The following is a 17448-nucleotide window of genomic DNA, read 5'->3' as shown; positions in this document are numbered from 1 at the left end:
GCGCGACCTTGGTCTGAACCAGGGACAGAGCAGTAGCATGAGGGTGGCCCCAGGCAGCCTCCCCAAGGCACAAGGTGCAAGAATGCCCTATAGCCCCCTGTCTACGCAAACAGCCCCCTTCACGTGGCCAGCAGTGCAACGGGGCAGGAAGGGCACCTCTGCTCTCCTCCCCAAGACCCATTCAAGACCTCCCCAAGACGAGGAGGAGCAGCCAAAAGCAGCACAGCCAGTGAGGAGGGGCCTCCCTGCTCCTCCACTCACTGGCCTGCAACAGGGATCCCCTTCGGATCAGAAAGGCTAGGAAAGCATTTGCCCCAGGCCAACACGGGCCCCACGCCAACCATCAGGCCATGCCAATCCCATTGACTGCGATGGGTGTGCAACCATTCCCCAAAAAGGATCCGGTTCTGTAACGGGGCACAGCCTCCCATCCTGCCCCCGGCCCCATTCATCTGGCAACGAGGTTTACGGAGAGAAGCTCCCATTCATGCTTTTTTCCGACGCCTAATTGCCACGTGAGGGGAGGGAACCTGGGCTGCTGCAGCTGCCTGCCAGACACGCGGGAGCCCGTCCAGCCTATTTGCTCTGCCCTCTCCGGCGGGATGTCTGCCTTGGACAACGAAACGCCAAAGAACAACGCAGCGGAGCCTGCAAGCCCAGACGCAGAGAGAGGAAAGAAGCCCTCTTTGGACAGCCTTACCTCCTGCAACCGAAGTCTCACTTTATTAATGGCTCGGATCCAGCGGGTTCTGGCGGGGAGCAATGGCAGAGGCTCATTTTCATCGAGGGAACTTGCAAGAAAGAAAAAAGAGGGGCAGAGATGAATCCTGGATACTTAAGAGCTATCATGAGCCTCAATGTGCTACAGGCAGTGGCTTTTTGCATTGTGGGATCAAACGTTAAAAGCAGCAGGGTCAGCAAAGGGAGGAGCACGCGGCTGGGCCCAGCAGCACAGAGAGCGTAGAAGCACACGAGAAATGTAGGGGAATCTTCTTCAATAGACTGCAAGGAGTGTGGCCCGCTGTGACATGTGAGACTGGTGACATTCCCCTCTTCCTTTTCTGACGCAGAAATGGCAGGGCTACCAGAGATCACCCGTGGCACCACGTCCACTTTAAGTCTCCCTCTCCCCACCCCCTGCGTCATCTGCAAGAAACCTGGGGTGAATTCACATCACCTACCTGTCTGGTGGCCTGGTGGCCCCTTTGCTGGACTGCTGCACTTCTGCAGGTAGTTGTGCCGTGGCCTGCTCTCTCACTTTCTCCTCTCCCTCGGGCCTCTTCTCTCTTTTGCTGTGCGTTTCTTGGGACTCCTGCTGTTCGCCAGATGACCCACGGCCTTCCCTCTGGTGAGGAGCGGCAGGCGGCCCTTCTGGGAGCTCGTCCTCATGTTCAGAGCCCAGGACACTCCCATGATCATGGTCCAGCTCACTCAGCTGAGAGCTTCCCTGGCTGATGTTACAGGAGGAACCAAACTTACTACTGCTGGCAGGACTGTGAGAGAGCAAGACACTGGTAAGCCCAAAGGTAGTGGTAAGCAGGAAACAACTCAGCAGAAAGTGCACACACACACGCACACACGCACACACACACACACACACAGAGCAAGCCCTGGACACACAAAACCAAGGGATCAGATGGAAACCCCCGGGGAGTCAACCTCTCTCCCAAACTGGGCCAGATTGATTGTCACATCAGGACTGTACCTGCCATTTTAGGGCCAGGCCTAACCCTCCGGGCACTAATAATATCCGTCAAAGTGGCTTAGAAGATGAGCCACAGAGCAGCCTGCAAATGCTTTATATTCCCTTTTATATTGTATTTTATATTATGGTTTTATACTTTGAATGGTCTTAATTTTTGTGAACTGCCCAGAGAGCTTCGGCTATTAGGCGGTATAGAAATGCTATAAATAAATAAATAAATATATAAATCAGCCAGGTGCGGCAGGAAAGTGCTCAAGCCACTACAGTAGACCCTTGCACATTGCACCTCAAGTTCACCTTGCGTAGGGAGCATTCATTTATGTGATTTGTACCCTGCCTGTCTACCAAACGTGGCCCTCAAAGCAAACCACCAGGGTTCCATTTCCACTGCCATTTTGCACCACCTTAAAACATCTGCAGTGGCTGGGAAAAGGGTCCCATTGCAGTGGCTGCTGACCCAGACAGCACAACATGGGCCCTTTGCCTCGGAAGCGTCCAATTACTATAAGTGTGTGCGGCGTCAGGCTGGATCTAGAGCACCAGGAGCTATTCCCTCAAGAAGGCACCGACACACAGCGCTCTCCATTGCTGAAACCCAGAAGGCAAGAGGGGTGTGTGTGAATGCTGTGGGGCTGATATTCAAGTGCTGTCTGGCTTTTGGCAGCCAACACAGGCAGAGACCTCGACAGGGGAGTCCTAAAGCAGCTAGAGCAGTGGTTCTCAACCTGGGGCGCTCCAGATGTGTTGGACTGCATCTCCCAGAATGCCCCAGCCAGCAGAGCTGGCTGGGGCATTCTGGGAGTTGTAGTCCAACACATCTGGAGCGCCCCAGGTTGAGAAAGGTTGAGCTAGAGTGAAAAGCTCCAACTAAATCCTGGGAAACTGGCAGGAGGGGAAAGGGGAGTCCCTTTATCGGAGCTATAGGCTCATTGAAAGGATGAGGTCTGCAGGCTCGGCAAAGGTCCCAGGGTCTGGGAATGCTGCAACTGGGGCGAGGCAAGAGCGGCACCTGCCCTCGGCGTCACCTCGACAGGGACTGCGGGCAAAGGTCATTTAATATATGAATAGCTATCACAGCAGATGATTAGGGCCTTAGTATGGAATAGTTAAGCACATTTTCAAGATAGGATAGATAAAAGCCAGAGGCTAAGTGGGGGCAGCAGGCCAGGCAAAGTAGCACCCTTAGCAGCTCCTCATTGGCTTTAGATGCCTGCAGTCTAAAACAGTGAAGCAAAATCCGTTCAGCCAGCGCCACTGAATACTGCTGGCAAAAACAGAGGAAATATGAGCCACGGCAGCAGCAGCAGCAGCAGCAGCTGAGCAGTGAGAACTTGACATTTCAGCAGCAACAGTGGCCATAATGGTCCACAACCACGCTTAGTCCCTTCCTGGTGGAGACTGGTGGGAGGGGTGGGTGGGTGAGCAAACTCCCCTGGGTGCAGAAGTGACCAGTTTTGGCACAGGTGCAACTGAACTGCCCCGAGAAAACTCTAGAGCCGTTATTGCTAGCTGTCTTCCCCAACTCAACACCTGAATGCAACTAAGCCCTTTGCAAAACGTTTCACGCCGGCTCTTGGCTGGAGGCCCCGTTTCCTCTGAAGTATTGTTTGGCGGCGCAACGGCTCCTGTCGTGGTCCCGGCAGCCGCCCACTTGCCATAGAATCAGGAGGTGCCGGTTGTTCTCAAGCTGCCAGCTGTTCACACACAATCAATTAGGCCAAGAATGGCTAATGAAGCCAATATTCAAAGCTTCTCATTCACAGAGACACAAACACAAAAGCAGAAGCCGGGAACTAATCACAGCCTTTCGAAACAAAGGAACCCAGGAGCTGGGAAGGAAGGGCTTTGGGTGGGTAGTCCAGCAACGAGAGCCCACAGCTCCCTCCAACACCAGGCACTCTGGGCGCTACGCACCACTCAGAGGATCAGAGCTACATGGCCAGGGGTCTACTGCTACGGCACTTGCATTATAAATGGCCAACAAGTTGACACCATTTATTATGCTGGGTTTGCTACTGGCCTTTTCTTATGTGGGGGCTCTGTGCTGCTCTTCTCCACCGGCTGCAATCCAGGAACAAGCGCTTCTGTTTCTGGGCAAGGGGCGCTCTCCTTCTGCTCTTCTTGACCCTGAACACGTGCCGTCCCTTCGGCTGGTTCTTCCAAAGAGGGGCCAGGCGGCTCAGAGGAAACAGCGCTCAGCTCATCTTCAGGGGCTTTCGAGACACCAACCTCCAGCTCTTTGCTGGGCACCAGTAAAACGGCAGAAGTTGGGCCGTCGAAGCGTTCCCTGCTGAGGTTGTCAGAAGGAAGGCCAGAATCGGCAGGCTGCTCAGAGACCGCCAGGGCAGGAGTCCCCTCACCACTGACCGCCTCCAGGGCCTGCTGCTGGGGTTTGGCCGTGGCCTCTGGCGCCTTGCAGTCAAGTCCGGACGAAGCGCTTGAGGGCGCAATTTGTTTGGCGGAAGCTTTCAGCGGTGTCTCTGGTTCCTTCTTGGCACAGGCCTCCTTGGCGTCCTTCTGCCATGGAAACGAGAAGTCCAGCTTCCTCCCAAACACCGTCCCTTGGGCCCCCTCTGCTTTACTAGCCTTCTCATCACTTCCACCACCAAACAGTGTTGAGGAAAACTTGTTGAGACTCGACACAAGGCCTGGCTCAGCCGCAGACTTACTCGCTGAAGGGGGCTGTGGGGGGGAGGAGAAGAAGGACCCAAGCGGCTTGCTGCCCTCCGACGAAGGCATGAAGCTGAATTTTGGGAAAGCTGGCACGCTTGGAATTTCAAACATGGGCTTGGTGCCGCTGGCATCGACAGGAGCACGGGCTGGCCTGCTCGGGCTATCTGAACTACTCTTCAAGGTAACGCCCTCTGAGGCCACTTCATTGACTCGTAAAGGCTCCTTCTGCTCAGCTGGGACAGATTTCATTTCAGGAGCGCCATCCAGATCTTCCGAAAGCAAATTGAGGGCCTCACTTGCAGCAGCTTTTGGCTCCACTTCTAGGGTACCAGATGTGTACGGTGCACAAGCATCAACATCTACCTTGTTATTGATAGCTACTTGTTCAATCAAGTCCAAACGGCCCACATTTTCACCTGTCTTGTCAACCAACTCATGTGCACCATTCAATTCAGTCTGGCAAATACTAACACCAGTTCCCTGTTCCAGGGCTGGTTGCTCTTCAGCAGCAAGGACAGCTTCCTTTCCTAATGGCTCCATGTATATATCGGACTTCCCCAGAATTGCAGCCGTTTCTGTATCAACTGCATTATCTTGACCTTGACTACCCAGGTCAGCATTTCTCGTGTCTTCAGAAGTCAACAAGTTAGTGTCCTCCTGCACCACCTCAGGCCCTTGCTCCTCACCTGAGTCCAACTTTTCTGAAGCATTTAGCGAGGGCTCTTGACTGTTTTCAGGTATTTTGCGTGCTTCAGTTTCCATTTTCACAATATAGTCTTTTGTTGAATTTTCTTCTGCCAAGACTGTGGCAACAGCTTGTTTCGGGACCCTGCTAGCATTTGTCTCTAATATTTCACCTCTAGAAGTTTGGCCTTGTTGTTTCAAGGTATCATCAGCATTTGGTGGTTCAGCTCTAGATGTCTGGTCTGGTCTCATGGAGCCTTTGCCCAGGAGTGGGCCTCCAGCCTCCTTGGCTCTGCTGCTAGCATCCTGTGGTTTTGAGGACCCTGCAGGCATTGGAGGGGTCTCTGCTGTTGCTCCTTTAAAAATGCCAAAGAGATCACTTGTAAATGTTGGGGAGGGCCCACTTGGTAGAGATGAAAGTCCAAAAAATGAAGTGCTTTTCTTTTGTGCACTAGGAGGAGCTGCTGGAATTTGTGACTGGGAAAAGAAGCCAGATAAAGTTTTAGTGGGTTTCATTTTTGTCATGAAGCTTGAAAACATTTCAACAGAGCTATCTAGAACCGACTTGTCATTCTCAGGTTCTTTAGGCATCTCCTGCACGTTAGATGCTGCTGGCATTTTAGGGAGAGGTTTTTGACCCTGAGCCTGCTGTACTCCAGCATTTGAAGGAATATGATCCAGTGGCTTGGGATCTGGTAGCTTCGGCTCAGGAACATGTGGTTTTCCTTCAGGCACCACCTCTTGTGAAAGGTCTTCAGCAGCAGTAACAACCACTGCTAGATCCATAAAAGCCTCATTCCTGTCCGAAGGAGCACCTTCTTTCTCAGAGATCAACATGATATCATCGCTCTTTCCTGTGCTCTCTTGCTGATCTTCTGTTGGCTTTGAAATCTCCAGAGGGAAGGGTCCACTATCCTCCTGCAGCTGAGGAACATCAGGACCAGGACAAACGGGTTGATCTTCTCTATCTGTATCAGCTTCAGGAGCTAGACTGGCCACAAAAGGCGTCTCTGCCTCAGCTTTTGCTTCCAAAGCACTTTCCACCGCATGCTCAACCGCAGGGGGGCTTGATTCGCTTGCCTTGCTCTGCGGGACATCAACCGCTTGCTTACCAAGCACAGCCTCTATCATGCCAGCCACTGCCTCTTTATTCTCCAAGCCCTGCTGTCGGGCAACTCCAATGCCAGAGTCAACAGAAACACATGGCTTCATGGAGGGCTTCGCGTCAGCTTGCCGCAGAGGTGGCTGAGCAAGGCTGCCTGCTTGCTGTGGAGGTGGCTTTGTTAGATTTACCTTTTCGGGAGTAGCCGTTGGCTTTTCATCCAAGAAGGAGGTCAAATTGAAAAAGCTGAAGCTGGAGCTGCTTTGCGGCACACTTTTCTTTGCAGGGGCCCCTCCGGACAGAAAAGAAGGCATCTTGAACAGACCTTCAGCTTCTAGGGGCTTGGTGTTAGGAGCTGCTGGAGCAGGGGCTGGCGCTGGCGGGTTCTCGGAAGCAGTGAAGAACGAGAAGATGCTCCGGCTGGCTGGCTGCTGTGCCGGCTGAGGCTTTGAAGGCGTGGCCTGTGACAAGCCAAAGGGCAGGCTGAAGCCAGGTTCCCTGGGGGGCTGATCAGCCCTGCTGGGCTGTGTTTTATCAGGCGCGGCTGTTGCTGGCTGCTGTGCCGGCTGAGGCTTTGAAGGCGTGGCCTGTGACAAGCCAAAGGGCAGGCTAAAGCCAGGTTCCCTGGGGCGCTGATCAGCCCTGCTGGGCTGTGTTTTATCAGGCGCGGCTCCCATACGGCTGCCTCCATGCTGTCCCAATGAAACAGCTGTTCCATTGCCATATTGTGCCGACGGTTTGTGCTCTGCATTGCCAAGGGGAATCTCCTTCAGTTCAGCCATATCCTCCCCTAACTTTCTGTGCTGGACTTCATTAGGAACAATGGGCTTCTTGGCAACTTCCACACCAGCCTGCTCCTCAGGGACACGAGAGGCAGCTGCAGCGCTCTTACTTGGCCCTCTGCGCGGTTGGTCGGCCCTCTCCCTCGTTTCCAAGGAGATCTGGCTCCCACTCTTTGGAGAGGCAGGGGCACTTTGTGGGGAAGGGGCGGCATCCACTTTAAAAAGATCCCCTATGGAACCAAAAAATGACGAAATGCCTGTGGGGGGTTCCACCTTCTCCTGAGACATTTTCTTCTGAGTTTCATTTTTCGCCAAATTTGGTTGTGGTGCTGGTGAGGATTCTGGTGCTTTGTTTACTTGTGTTTTAAAGAAATCAAAAAACCCAGGCGCTTGGCTTTTATCAGGTGCTGCCACTGTAGAGGAGTCGTCTCCCAGATTAAACATCTTCAGAGCGCTTTTAAATAATGTTCCCTCGGCCTCGGTGGACGTTTGGCTAGGGACTGGCTGAGTTCTCTTGGGCTCATCCACACACACTTTGGGCTTATGCTGACCCGTGACGGGAGCTGCCTCAGCACTTTTATCCAGCTGACTGGCCTTGCTGTCCACAGGGCCCTGGCTTAGCCGAGAGGGGGATCGGGCCAGCTGGGCCCTTTTCTGGTGACCATTCTGAGAAAGGGTTGGCTTCTCATTCCTAGCAGAGTCTAACTTATCAGATCTGGCTGGATCTTTTATAACTGATTCATGTTTAACAGAAGTGTGCCAGACGCTTGGTACATCCTCCCCTATTTCCCTGGGTGGCACTGTTGAAAGCGCATCCTTTTTGGGTCCCAGCAACTCTGGCCAAGTGCCTACTTTCTTTGGAGCCACATCTTCCAAAGACTCATGCCCATCTGAACTCCTACTAATCAAGCCACCCAAAGCAGAAAATAAAGATGTGACTTTGTTCACCGGTGGCTTTTTATCTTCTTCCGATGATTTGACTTCGGTCAAACTCTGAGATACTATTGGAGGCTCAGACTTAGCAGAAGGCTGGAAAATATGGAAGCCAAACCGCCTTGACAGCCCACTTTCAGAAACTGTTGCAGCAGGGGTTCTGCCTGATGGCTTGGGTTGAATGTCCTCTTTTAACATCCCACTAGAAGCTATTCTGGAATGCACTCTAAGGTCAAGGGTCAGTGGGGGCTCTTCTGAGTGCCACTCCGTCTCCCTCTCAGGTCTGAAGTCCACCTTGAGCTTTTGAAGTTTGTACCCTGAAAAGTCTAAAGGCTGCTCTCTCTGGTGATAGATGGACTCCTCAAACATTTGCGAAAAGGTCTCTAAATTCATGTTCATAAGTTGATCACTCCTTTGCAGAGCTACAGACAAATCAAGTGGCTTGTTTACAAAGTAATTATCCAATTGCTCTTCTTCAGCAAACCAGAATAACTCATCTTCATTATCAAGAGGCACTTTGAAACCGCAAACGGCAATCATGCTGTCTTCCAAGGCAGTGCTTTGCAAAGTATCCTTTGGATAATTATAATCCCAATAGTCTGGATGAGTATATGTGTCGGGAGTGCATATATAGACGTACTGTCCAGTAGGATCCGTGAGTAGAGAATAAACATACTGACCATCACTGTACATGTAGTATCCACAGTCACCATCTTCTGAGGACCACCACACACCTTGCTCAAGCAGCATCAGCCAATCCTGATACTCTTGACTGTAAGATGAATATGTAAAACTTCCATCCATACTCAAGGACTCCTGATCAATTAAGGTCCACATATTACCATCACAAGCAGATGAATAGCTCAAGTCCATGGGCATCTCTTCCAAGACACAGTTGCAGTCAAATGGAGAAAGATTTCCATTCAAAGAATGAGTTGCCCACACCTCATTTTCTTCCAGGCATAAATCTTGTAAGCCTAACTGATCAAATGATTCATATGACATGACACTGAAATCTATGCTTTGAGTATCAAAATTTGCATTTGACCTCCAATCTACCATGTTTGCATTTCCATCTTTTTTACATAAGTTCATTACTGTCTCATTCGATTCTGACCAGTCCAGAAATTCAGCTAGTGGGGTCGAGTTCTGGTTTAAGACATAGTAAACTGGCAAGGAAAACTGGTGAGTATTGGCAGAAAACTCCCCTGTGTCATACTCCCAGTCAAAGCTTGAACGACGCCTTGTTTCTTCAAAAGCAAGATGGTGTCCTGATTGGCCATACAGTTTAGCATTTAGTAACGAAGAACCGAGAAATTCATGTGACCTTTCATCGAGAACCGTTTGATAAATATTGGAATCTGTATCTCGTCTATAAAGGGTTGGTCTCCCCGATAAATCTTGTGTCTTTTGCTGGGAACTTAAAACATTCTGGGAGACAGAGCGCCGATGGAAAGGAGCATGTTCATTGTCCATTTTGTTTATTTCTATGCTGGGCAAATGGGCATTTGCGTTACTGGAAGCCTCAGTAGTCACTCTCTCCTCTGCCTTTTCTTTTGGTTTGTGCATTATGCTCCTTAAGAAGCTGGCCGCCTCCTGCTTTTCTCCAGTGCTTTCTTGGATCCTGGGAGCAACATGTGAGCCAACAGATTTGCTTCTGGAACTGCTCTCCTCCTCATTCCTGTCAAAGATCTTCATTATACTTCCTAGAGAGCTTGTTTTCATCTTGTCTGCCTTACATTCAGACACATTTTCACTTGAAGAAAATTTGAATAATCCAGAAAGCAAGCCAGGTGCACCGCTCTTCTGATTACCCATTTCCTGTTTAACCTGGGTGATATTGTCAGATGAAGCACGCCGAAAAAGCCCTGAAAGCAAACCCTGTGGCGTGGCTTCCTTCTGAGCATCGTCCATTGTCTTGCCCTCTCTGGCTTCACTAGTAGCCCTGGGTTTTCCTACCACAGTATTCAGATCCAATTCTTTTGGCAGGCCTGCCATCACGGCCTCCACTCTGCCTTTTGGGTCTTTGTGATCCTGAGCACTCATGTGCTTCTGACCACGTTCCATGTGTGCAATTTTTGAAGAATCTAAAGCGATCTGATTTCGATTTCCACTTTCTGGTGCACACGAACCATTAACTTTACCCATTTCTTTTCTCCTCATCAGCTCCTCTTTACTCTCAGATCCGTCTGGAACTGAAGGAGATTTTAACGAAGTTTTGACAGCTTCTGAGCTGCTGCTTTCACGAGCCTCTTCAGCATTTAGGGGCTTGTCAGTAAAACTCTGTTGGCCAGTTTGATCTTTTGACGCTGCTAGGTTTTCAACAGAAGCAACGTTCAAGAATGAAGTGAAAATTCCTGATTTTTCTTTATTCTCCTGTTGCTTGTCTGCAAAGCTAAAGCTGCTCAAAAAGGGAATCTGTAGCTTTCCAGTGAAAGGGAAGTTAAGTTCACTGTTTGTAGAGCTCGTTTTTCTGACATCCTCCTCGGACTGGTGACTTTTGCCCAAGCCCAATTGTGCCTCGTTTGGCACAGGTTCAGTAGAAGAAGGAAGCAGCAACTGGCTGAAAGATTTTTTAAGTGGACTAAAGAAGTTATTGGATGATTCTCCCTGCTCTGATGATTGGGCATTAACCTCCTTGTAACCTTCGCTTTGCTTGTTTTCGATTACCTTTTTTGCAGGATGCTGCAGGATGTCTGGACGTTCTTTAACAACATTATCTGGCTGATTTGAGGTGTGAGGAGCATCAGAAGACTTCTGTGGCCCAGTTGACTGCTTGGGAACAGCCAGGCTCTCAAAACTGGCTCTCAAGCTGAAAGAACTAACAGAGCTTGACAATTTCCCAAAGATTGAGGACACTGGGCCACTGCTCGCGCTGGCTTCTGCTTCATCCTTGCTCATTTCAGGAGATGCATTCACAGGTTCAGGCGGCTTCTCGCTTGCTTTGACTTCAGCCTTAACAGGCTCCTCCTGTTTTACAGTGTCTTTCTTTGGTGTTTCTTTTTCAGAAAAGATTTTTAAAGGGTTGAACATGCCTAAGACAGAATTCACAACTGAAGTTGGATTTTGAGAGGAAGACTGGCTCTGAGCACTGTTTGTGGAAGGATCCTGAACACCAGGGACAGCAGAAGCCTTGACATCCCTGCACGCTTTTTCTGAGACGCCAACGTCACTGGTTCCTCTCTCAGAGCTATTCTGGGTCAAGGGAGACAATGTTGTAGACAACGTCGTATCAGGCTTACTTTCTGCTTTCAGTTCTGGAGAAACAATGTCAGATTTAGGCTTGCTTGAAAGCGTATTTGCAACGCCTCCCTCGGACTGAGCCAGGGCTTCCGATTTCTCGGGTGTTGAAGATACAAGCTTTTCAACGGATGCCGTTAAATGCTTTGTTCCTGAGCCCACTTTTTCAGTGAAAGAACTAAACAAGGAGTTTACAGTGTTCTTCACTCCAAACAAGTCTGGCAATGCCTCGGAAATGCCCCTGCTGCTCCCGCTCTCCTCTGCGACACTTGCTGGCTTTGCCTGCTCTGAAGGGGCCCTCTCCTCTGCCGACGTATCAGTGCCGCCTTGCTTCAGAGGTACATTCTCATTTGTATTTTTACTGTTTGGAAGGGTTCCAAATTTACTAATCTCTTCCTCCTTTTCGGCTAAGTATTCAGACACAGTTTCAACTAAGCACTGCAGTTCATCCATTGCATCAACATACTCCTCAGTAGGCTCTTCCACAGGAGAGAGTGTCACGTCTTGCTTCCGATAACCATGTTTCCCTCCTCTCACCCGATGTGGCTTCTTCTCCCTTTGTAGCAGGGATACGGCACTTCCACTATGGCTGTCGGAAAGGTCCCTAGCATGGCGAACATTGGATTCGCACCATGCTTGTGAAAGTATAGCTAGCTCTTCCATTTCATCGTCATCTGAAACAGGAGAGGCCTGAAGCTCATCAGATGCACTGCTATCCAATTCTTCCAGAATGCCTAACGGCAGAAAACAATTCGCTGGTTCTCCTGGGTGTGTCCCGTCCTCACCATCAAAGGGAAACGATCCTGAGTCACGATCTGCCTGTTTGCAGTTGGACAACTTGCCACTCTTGACTAGAAGACCATTCTTGTATGGACGCAAAACTGGATATACAGGTAACTGTTCTTGACTTTCAATGGGACTGCTGTCATACTTTTCAGTTTTATCATAATCTGGACAAATATTATGTTCAGTTCTTGTTTTAATGATACCTGAAGAAATCATTGTCTCACAAGAAGGCCTCAGGCTACCGTTGCTCTGTAGTCTTGTTCGTTCACATTCTTCGAAATTGTTGTATCTTAGTTTCTTTTTTCTTCTCCTATCTATTGTGTCATATTCCTCTGGATAACAAGGAACGTCCGGATTTCCTGTTTCCGCACAAAGTTTCCGTGAAAACCTCGATCGTTCGTGATGGCCGACGCTCTCCCTTTTTGAGAGCCTGGGGCTTCTTCGCTCCTGCCAACTTCTAGTCCTATGACTTTTTTCTAAAAAATCTTCTATTAACTGCTTGCCTAATTCCTCATAGTTCTCATCATACTCTTCTTGGCCAATGTCATAATCAAACGGAATGATTCTGACTTTTCCATTGCTAACTAAAGGTCCTTGTCTGATACATGTGGAGAAAGAAATATAAAAAGGACAGAAGGGCAAAGAAAAAAGGAAAGAGCAAGATGGGTGAAAAAGAGCTTCAGCATAATATTTGCAAAGGAGAGATTCATAAAGACCAAACTGAACAACGACTTGTACGCATAAAAAATAAACATATAAAAATGTCATAACACATACTTACAAGTACGCCAGCATTATTTAATACCACAAAATATTACAAAACATCCTGGTTTTACTATTAACACAGCTAATTCTTACATTGTACTTCAGAATTTTTAAGGCAGGAAGAGGAGGAGAGAATAAAACATATTGGGCTGGATCCAGACTTGCCCGTATGTAAACGGAAGGGCTCCTTCCACATCTGGAGGAGAGTGAGATCAAGAAGAAGAAACTCCTGCTGAAGGGATGGTGAGGTTTGCCAGTTCCCCCTTCTTCCAGAAGCCTATTATGCCCCCTCCCATGCTGTCCTGGAAGGTCCCACATTTTGGGGGGACCGGGGGGGGGGGAGGAGCCTGGGAAAAGGAAGAATGGCCGAAAATCGCCTCTGCCAAGACCCACCTGCCTATAGAGGAAAGATCCCTTGAAGCAGAGTTCTACTCACAGGTAGTCTGTATCTCAGCTATTCAGTCTATTGTTTTTTTGCAAGAGCTTTAAGCAGAACAGTCAAAAAAATAAGAACAAGCTATGCTTTTTATAAGCCTTCCTTAAATATAGGAATGGCATATTAAACGTGTCGATAAATAGCTAGCTAAAATGTTACAAGTCACTATCTGAACTGAAGTCTATCAGCAGGTATTTTAAGAAGGAACATTTTGCAATGTACTAATAATTTCATAACACTGAGCACATAATAAAAGCACGCTAATTTTACAAAATTGGTGATAATATGAGATAAACCCATCTGTACAGCCACCTCTCTAGAGGCTTACTGCTAGAGAGCAAAATGTAACTTTTCAGCAGCTGAACTCCAAAACCATTACTATTATTTGGAGTCACCATCATAACCATGTGGCTGCTGGGAACGCACCACAAACCATTATGCTCAAGTCAGAATTCTAAACATGCATCCCAGAATGCTGACAAAACAACCACAAGGTCCATACAAATTTACGAGCTAGAATAGCTGGGCAGATCAGAGCATATGAAAATACAAGACCTAGTTCGGAGGAGGGCTAATGATGTTTTCCATCTCTTCCCTCTTTATAGGACTAACAAAACATTTTACATTTTTCTTTGCAAGGAAGCCAACGTAAACAGGAAGCGCGATATCAAACAGCCAGCCTTGCTTCTAGGTGTGTGTAAGAGCAGGAAGGCATGCAAACACCGACAGCCACTTTGGCAGCCCCACCAGACCAAAGCCATGCCGCCACACACGACACCCGCGACGCGGAGGCTCGCGGAGCGCCACCCACCTATCTGGCGACCCTAGCGAGTGCCCGCTTTCTAGCGACAGCTGGCGGCTTGTCATCTGACTAGGCTGTGATGCAGATTCCAGGTCAGTTCGGCCACTCACGGTGGAGTCTAAGCTATCGTGTCTTCTTCAAAAGGCAAGGAAAAGTTAAGAGATATAAGGGACACGGGGCAACATAGAACGCTCGGGCGACTTCATATTGGCAAAATGGAAATAAAAGTGGGCACGTTCCACCGGATGCCCAGCCATGCCAGGAGGCTGCCTGGGCACAGGGCAAGGGAGGCCAACCCTCGGCAAGGGAGGCCATGAAGGCCAGCGCACCTTGTGACCGCGAGGGAGAGCGCGGAGAGCGTTCCAAGGATAGTGGCACCTTCTCCGGGTTATTCACGGTTTGCAGCTTTGGGATGCAGCTGGTATCCCAAATGTTAACAGTGGGGAGGAAAAAGCTCTCAATGGCTACTAGTTGAGATGGCTAGGTGCTACACCTCCTGTATACTCCAGTTGCTGGGGAACATGGGTGGGAGGGTGCTGCTGCACCGTGTCCTGCTTGTGGGTCCCTGGTCTACAGCTGGTCAGCCACTGTGAGAAAGGAGCGCTGGACTGGATGGACCCTGGGTCTGATCCAGCCTCAGGGCTCTTCTGATGCTCTTAGGATGGAGGTAGGCTGCAAAGAGGGCATTTCGCTCGCTCTCAGCCATCTGTCTCATTGCTCTGTTGTCTCCTACATCCAATTCTAAAGGGCAGCTTTTGACCCACTAACGCAGCCTCCCTCTCTGGCATTTTTTGTGTGCCTCCCCAACTCTGCAGCAGCCAAAAAGGACAGATTTTAAAAAATGTTTCCTTTCAAAGTTAAAGAAAACAACTCACAGTTCACCAACAAAATTTGGTGGAGCAGCAAAAAGAAAAAGAAAGAAAAGGGGGGTAATCAGACACTTTTGCTTCCACATTGCAACGTTTTGCCAGACCAATGGCAGCAGGGCTATGGCCCCCAGTGGCTTCTGGGCGGGTGGGTGGGAAGGGACTCCAGATGTTGCCCTAACCCTAACTGCTTGGGCACAGCGTCCTTTAGAGATCTCCTTGCGCCCACAGTGTCCCATCAGTATCCAGGAGCAATACAAGTACTGCCACTATTCCTTACGACAAGGGCACAATTCCCATACTCCAGGCCACACTAGACAGGATACAATTAATACAATTAGAAATTGTCAGAGCGGCGTCACATCAACTGAATTTCCATCTTCTCCAGGAGACGGAACATCCAAACCTAAACCGTCTCTGGAACTGCAGCAAAAGACCTTTAATTCAGGCTGACATTTAATGTCTGGAGTTAGGCAGGCATGGGGGTAATGTTGCATTTTAGTGGTTTTAATGCCTGCTCATGGGTTTAACTGGGCCTTGGATTGAGGGCTGTTGGGCCAGTGACCCTTGCTGAAGTTGAACACAGCAAAGGGCCTAGAGCCACCTGTAGGGAGAACGACAGGGCGGCTCCTGCTGTTCATACGTTCCCAATTTCTCTGGGCCCTTGCTAAGGAGATGCACGGCGTGCAGCAGAGGAATGTTCCACTGGGAACACAATGCTGCAGACGGGCAGATGGAAAGGGCAATACGTCATCCAATGCGAGGAGCAATTCACTGTTTCAGCAGCCGTTTCTGTGCTTGGGGTGCCCCAATTGCCAAGCTCAGAGGGGAACCACAAACAAAAGACACAAGACCCCCATGGGTTGAAAACTGAAATGCAATCTCTATTCCACTTAAAATGCAGAAATAGAAATAAACCATCCCTCAAGAAGGTCAGAACCCAGTTATGTCACGTCATTTATGGAGACTGCGTTTGGATCGCCTCCTCCATAGAATCATACAATAGCAGAGTTGGAAGGGGCCTACAAGGCCATCGAGTCCAACCCCCTGCTCAATGCAGGAATCCACCCCAAAGCATCCCTAACAGGTGATTGTCCAGCTGCCTCTTGAAGGTCTCTAGTGTGGGAGAGCCCACAACCTCCCTAGGTCACTGATTCCATTGTCGTACTGCTCTAACCGTCAGGAGGTTTTTCCTGATGTCCAGCCGGAATCTGGCTTCCTGTAACTTGAGTCCATTATTCTGTGTCCTGCACTCTGGGAGGATTGAGAAGAGATCCTGGCCCTCCTGTGTGTGACAACCTTTTAAGTTGTCCACTCAATGAATACTGGGGGTGATGTACAATAAAAATAGAAAATACATAAAAAATACAAAAACCTGAAACATATTTTAAAAACAGAGAAGTATTAATTATTAAAAGCTCAGCAGGACATTATCGTCTTCGCCAGTCATCTCTAGGACACTAAAGAGGAGGCTGCTCTAACCACCCTCAGAAGGGAGTTCCACCACCATTAACTTACACGTGAGAAGTGTTCTGGATCGCTACCTTACCCTTTTCTTTCTCCATCAGGGCTTAACGGTAATTTGGATTTCTCAGTATTTCTAAGCTTTGAAACCTCTGACTTATAAGGGGCCTATAAGGCCATCAAGTCCAACCTCCTGCTCAATGCAGGAACCCACCTTAAAAGCATCCCTGAAAGGGTTAATATAGTTATATAATTAATATAGTTATTAATATAGTTATTTAGATATGCTTGTGTAGGAGTTTGCTTAAATTTGATATTACAAGTCTTGTTAAATATGTTTGCATGGGTCGTATCCAATTATATCCTTCCACTGTCGGAACGCTCTGTGAGCCAGCAGAGACTTCTGTGCGCAGAAAATGGGGGGTGGTTATTTTTGAAAGCCGCTCTTTCGTTCTTCAGCCCCTCACACCACCTTCCACACTGTTCTAGGGTCCCCCAACCCTCTGGAACAGATTTTGCAGAGCGCAGGAGGCTGCAGAGGGAAGGGGGAACGGAGCAAAAACCGCTTCCCCTGCTCCACCCTGCCAGGGCCCAGCTTCAGCCCTGCAGAGGGCCCGGGAGTTCACAGCTGAAGGAACGACACTTAGGGTTCAAACCACTGTATATGGGTTGAATTATTTCAGCTTAATTCACGCATTTTAATTCTTATTTAATTATAGATAGTATAGAGATTGCATTCTTATTTTCATACAAAGGGGGTCTTGTTTGGTTGGTTTGTGCTCCCCAGTTACCAGGAAGTCATCCCATGAACGATAATTTTTAGAGGAAAGAAAAGATGGCGCGGCGACAAAGCTACTAAATCACATCTTTGTGTGTTTAATGAGTCCGTATTTCCTGCAAATGTTAGCCCGGCCAGTATGCCATCCTGCTGTCAGCTCAGGCAGAGAAGCAGCAGCATCTCATCTTATAGAATCATAGAATAGCAGAGTTGGAAGGGGCCTACAAGGCCATCGAGTCCAAGCCCCTGCTCAATGCAGGAATCCACCCTAAAGCATCCCTGACAGAGGGTTGTCCAGCTGCCTCTTGAAGGCCTCCAGTGTGGGAGAGCCCACCACCTCCCTAGGTAACTGATTCCATTGTCATACTACTCTAACAGTCAGGAAGTTTTTCCTGACGTCCAGCCGGAATCTGGCTTCCTTTAACTTGAGCC

The 17448-nt window shown here is 49.0% G+C and overlaps 1 protein-coding gene across 7 annotated transcripts in view; it reads right to left on the bottom strand.

Annotated features, from left to right (window-relative positions):
• UNC13B (unc-13 homolog B) overlaps nt 1-17448 on the bottom strand; it is a 225236-nt gene that overhangs the window by 130530 nt on the left and 77258 nt on the right. For 3 of the 7 annotated variants that reach the window (XM_063128355.1, XM_063128352.1, XM_063128354.1), the window contains 3 exons: nt 13918-14043; nt 1182-1493; nt 701-791 (listed from right to left, as the gene is read on the bottom strand). In XM_063128355.1, the coding sequence (XP_062984425.1) occupies nt 701-791; nt 1182-1493; nt 13918-14043 (529 nt within the window). The remainder of the gene's footprint in view (nt 1-700; nt 792-1181; nt 1494-13917; nt 14044-17448) is intronic. The other 4 variants (XM_063128356.1, XM_063128357.1, XM_063128353.1 and 1 more) reach the window with 3 other exon arrangements.

The sequence above is a fragment of the Elgaria multicarinata genome, chromosome 6, assembly GCF_023053635.1.
Source record: "Elgaria multicarinata webbii isolate HBS135686 ecotype San Diego chromosome 6, rElgMul1.1.pri, whole genome shotgun sequence".
Taxonomy (NCBI): Eukaryota; Metazoa; Chordata; class Lepidosauria; order Squamata; family Anguidae; genus Elgaria; species Elgaria multicarinata.
The sequence above is the reverse complement of the archived record's forward strand: the minus strand, read 5'-3'. Positions and strand labels throughout refer to the sequence as shown.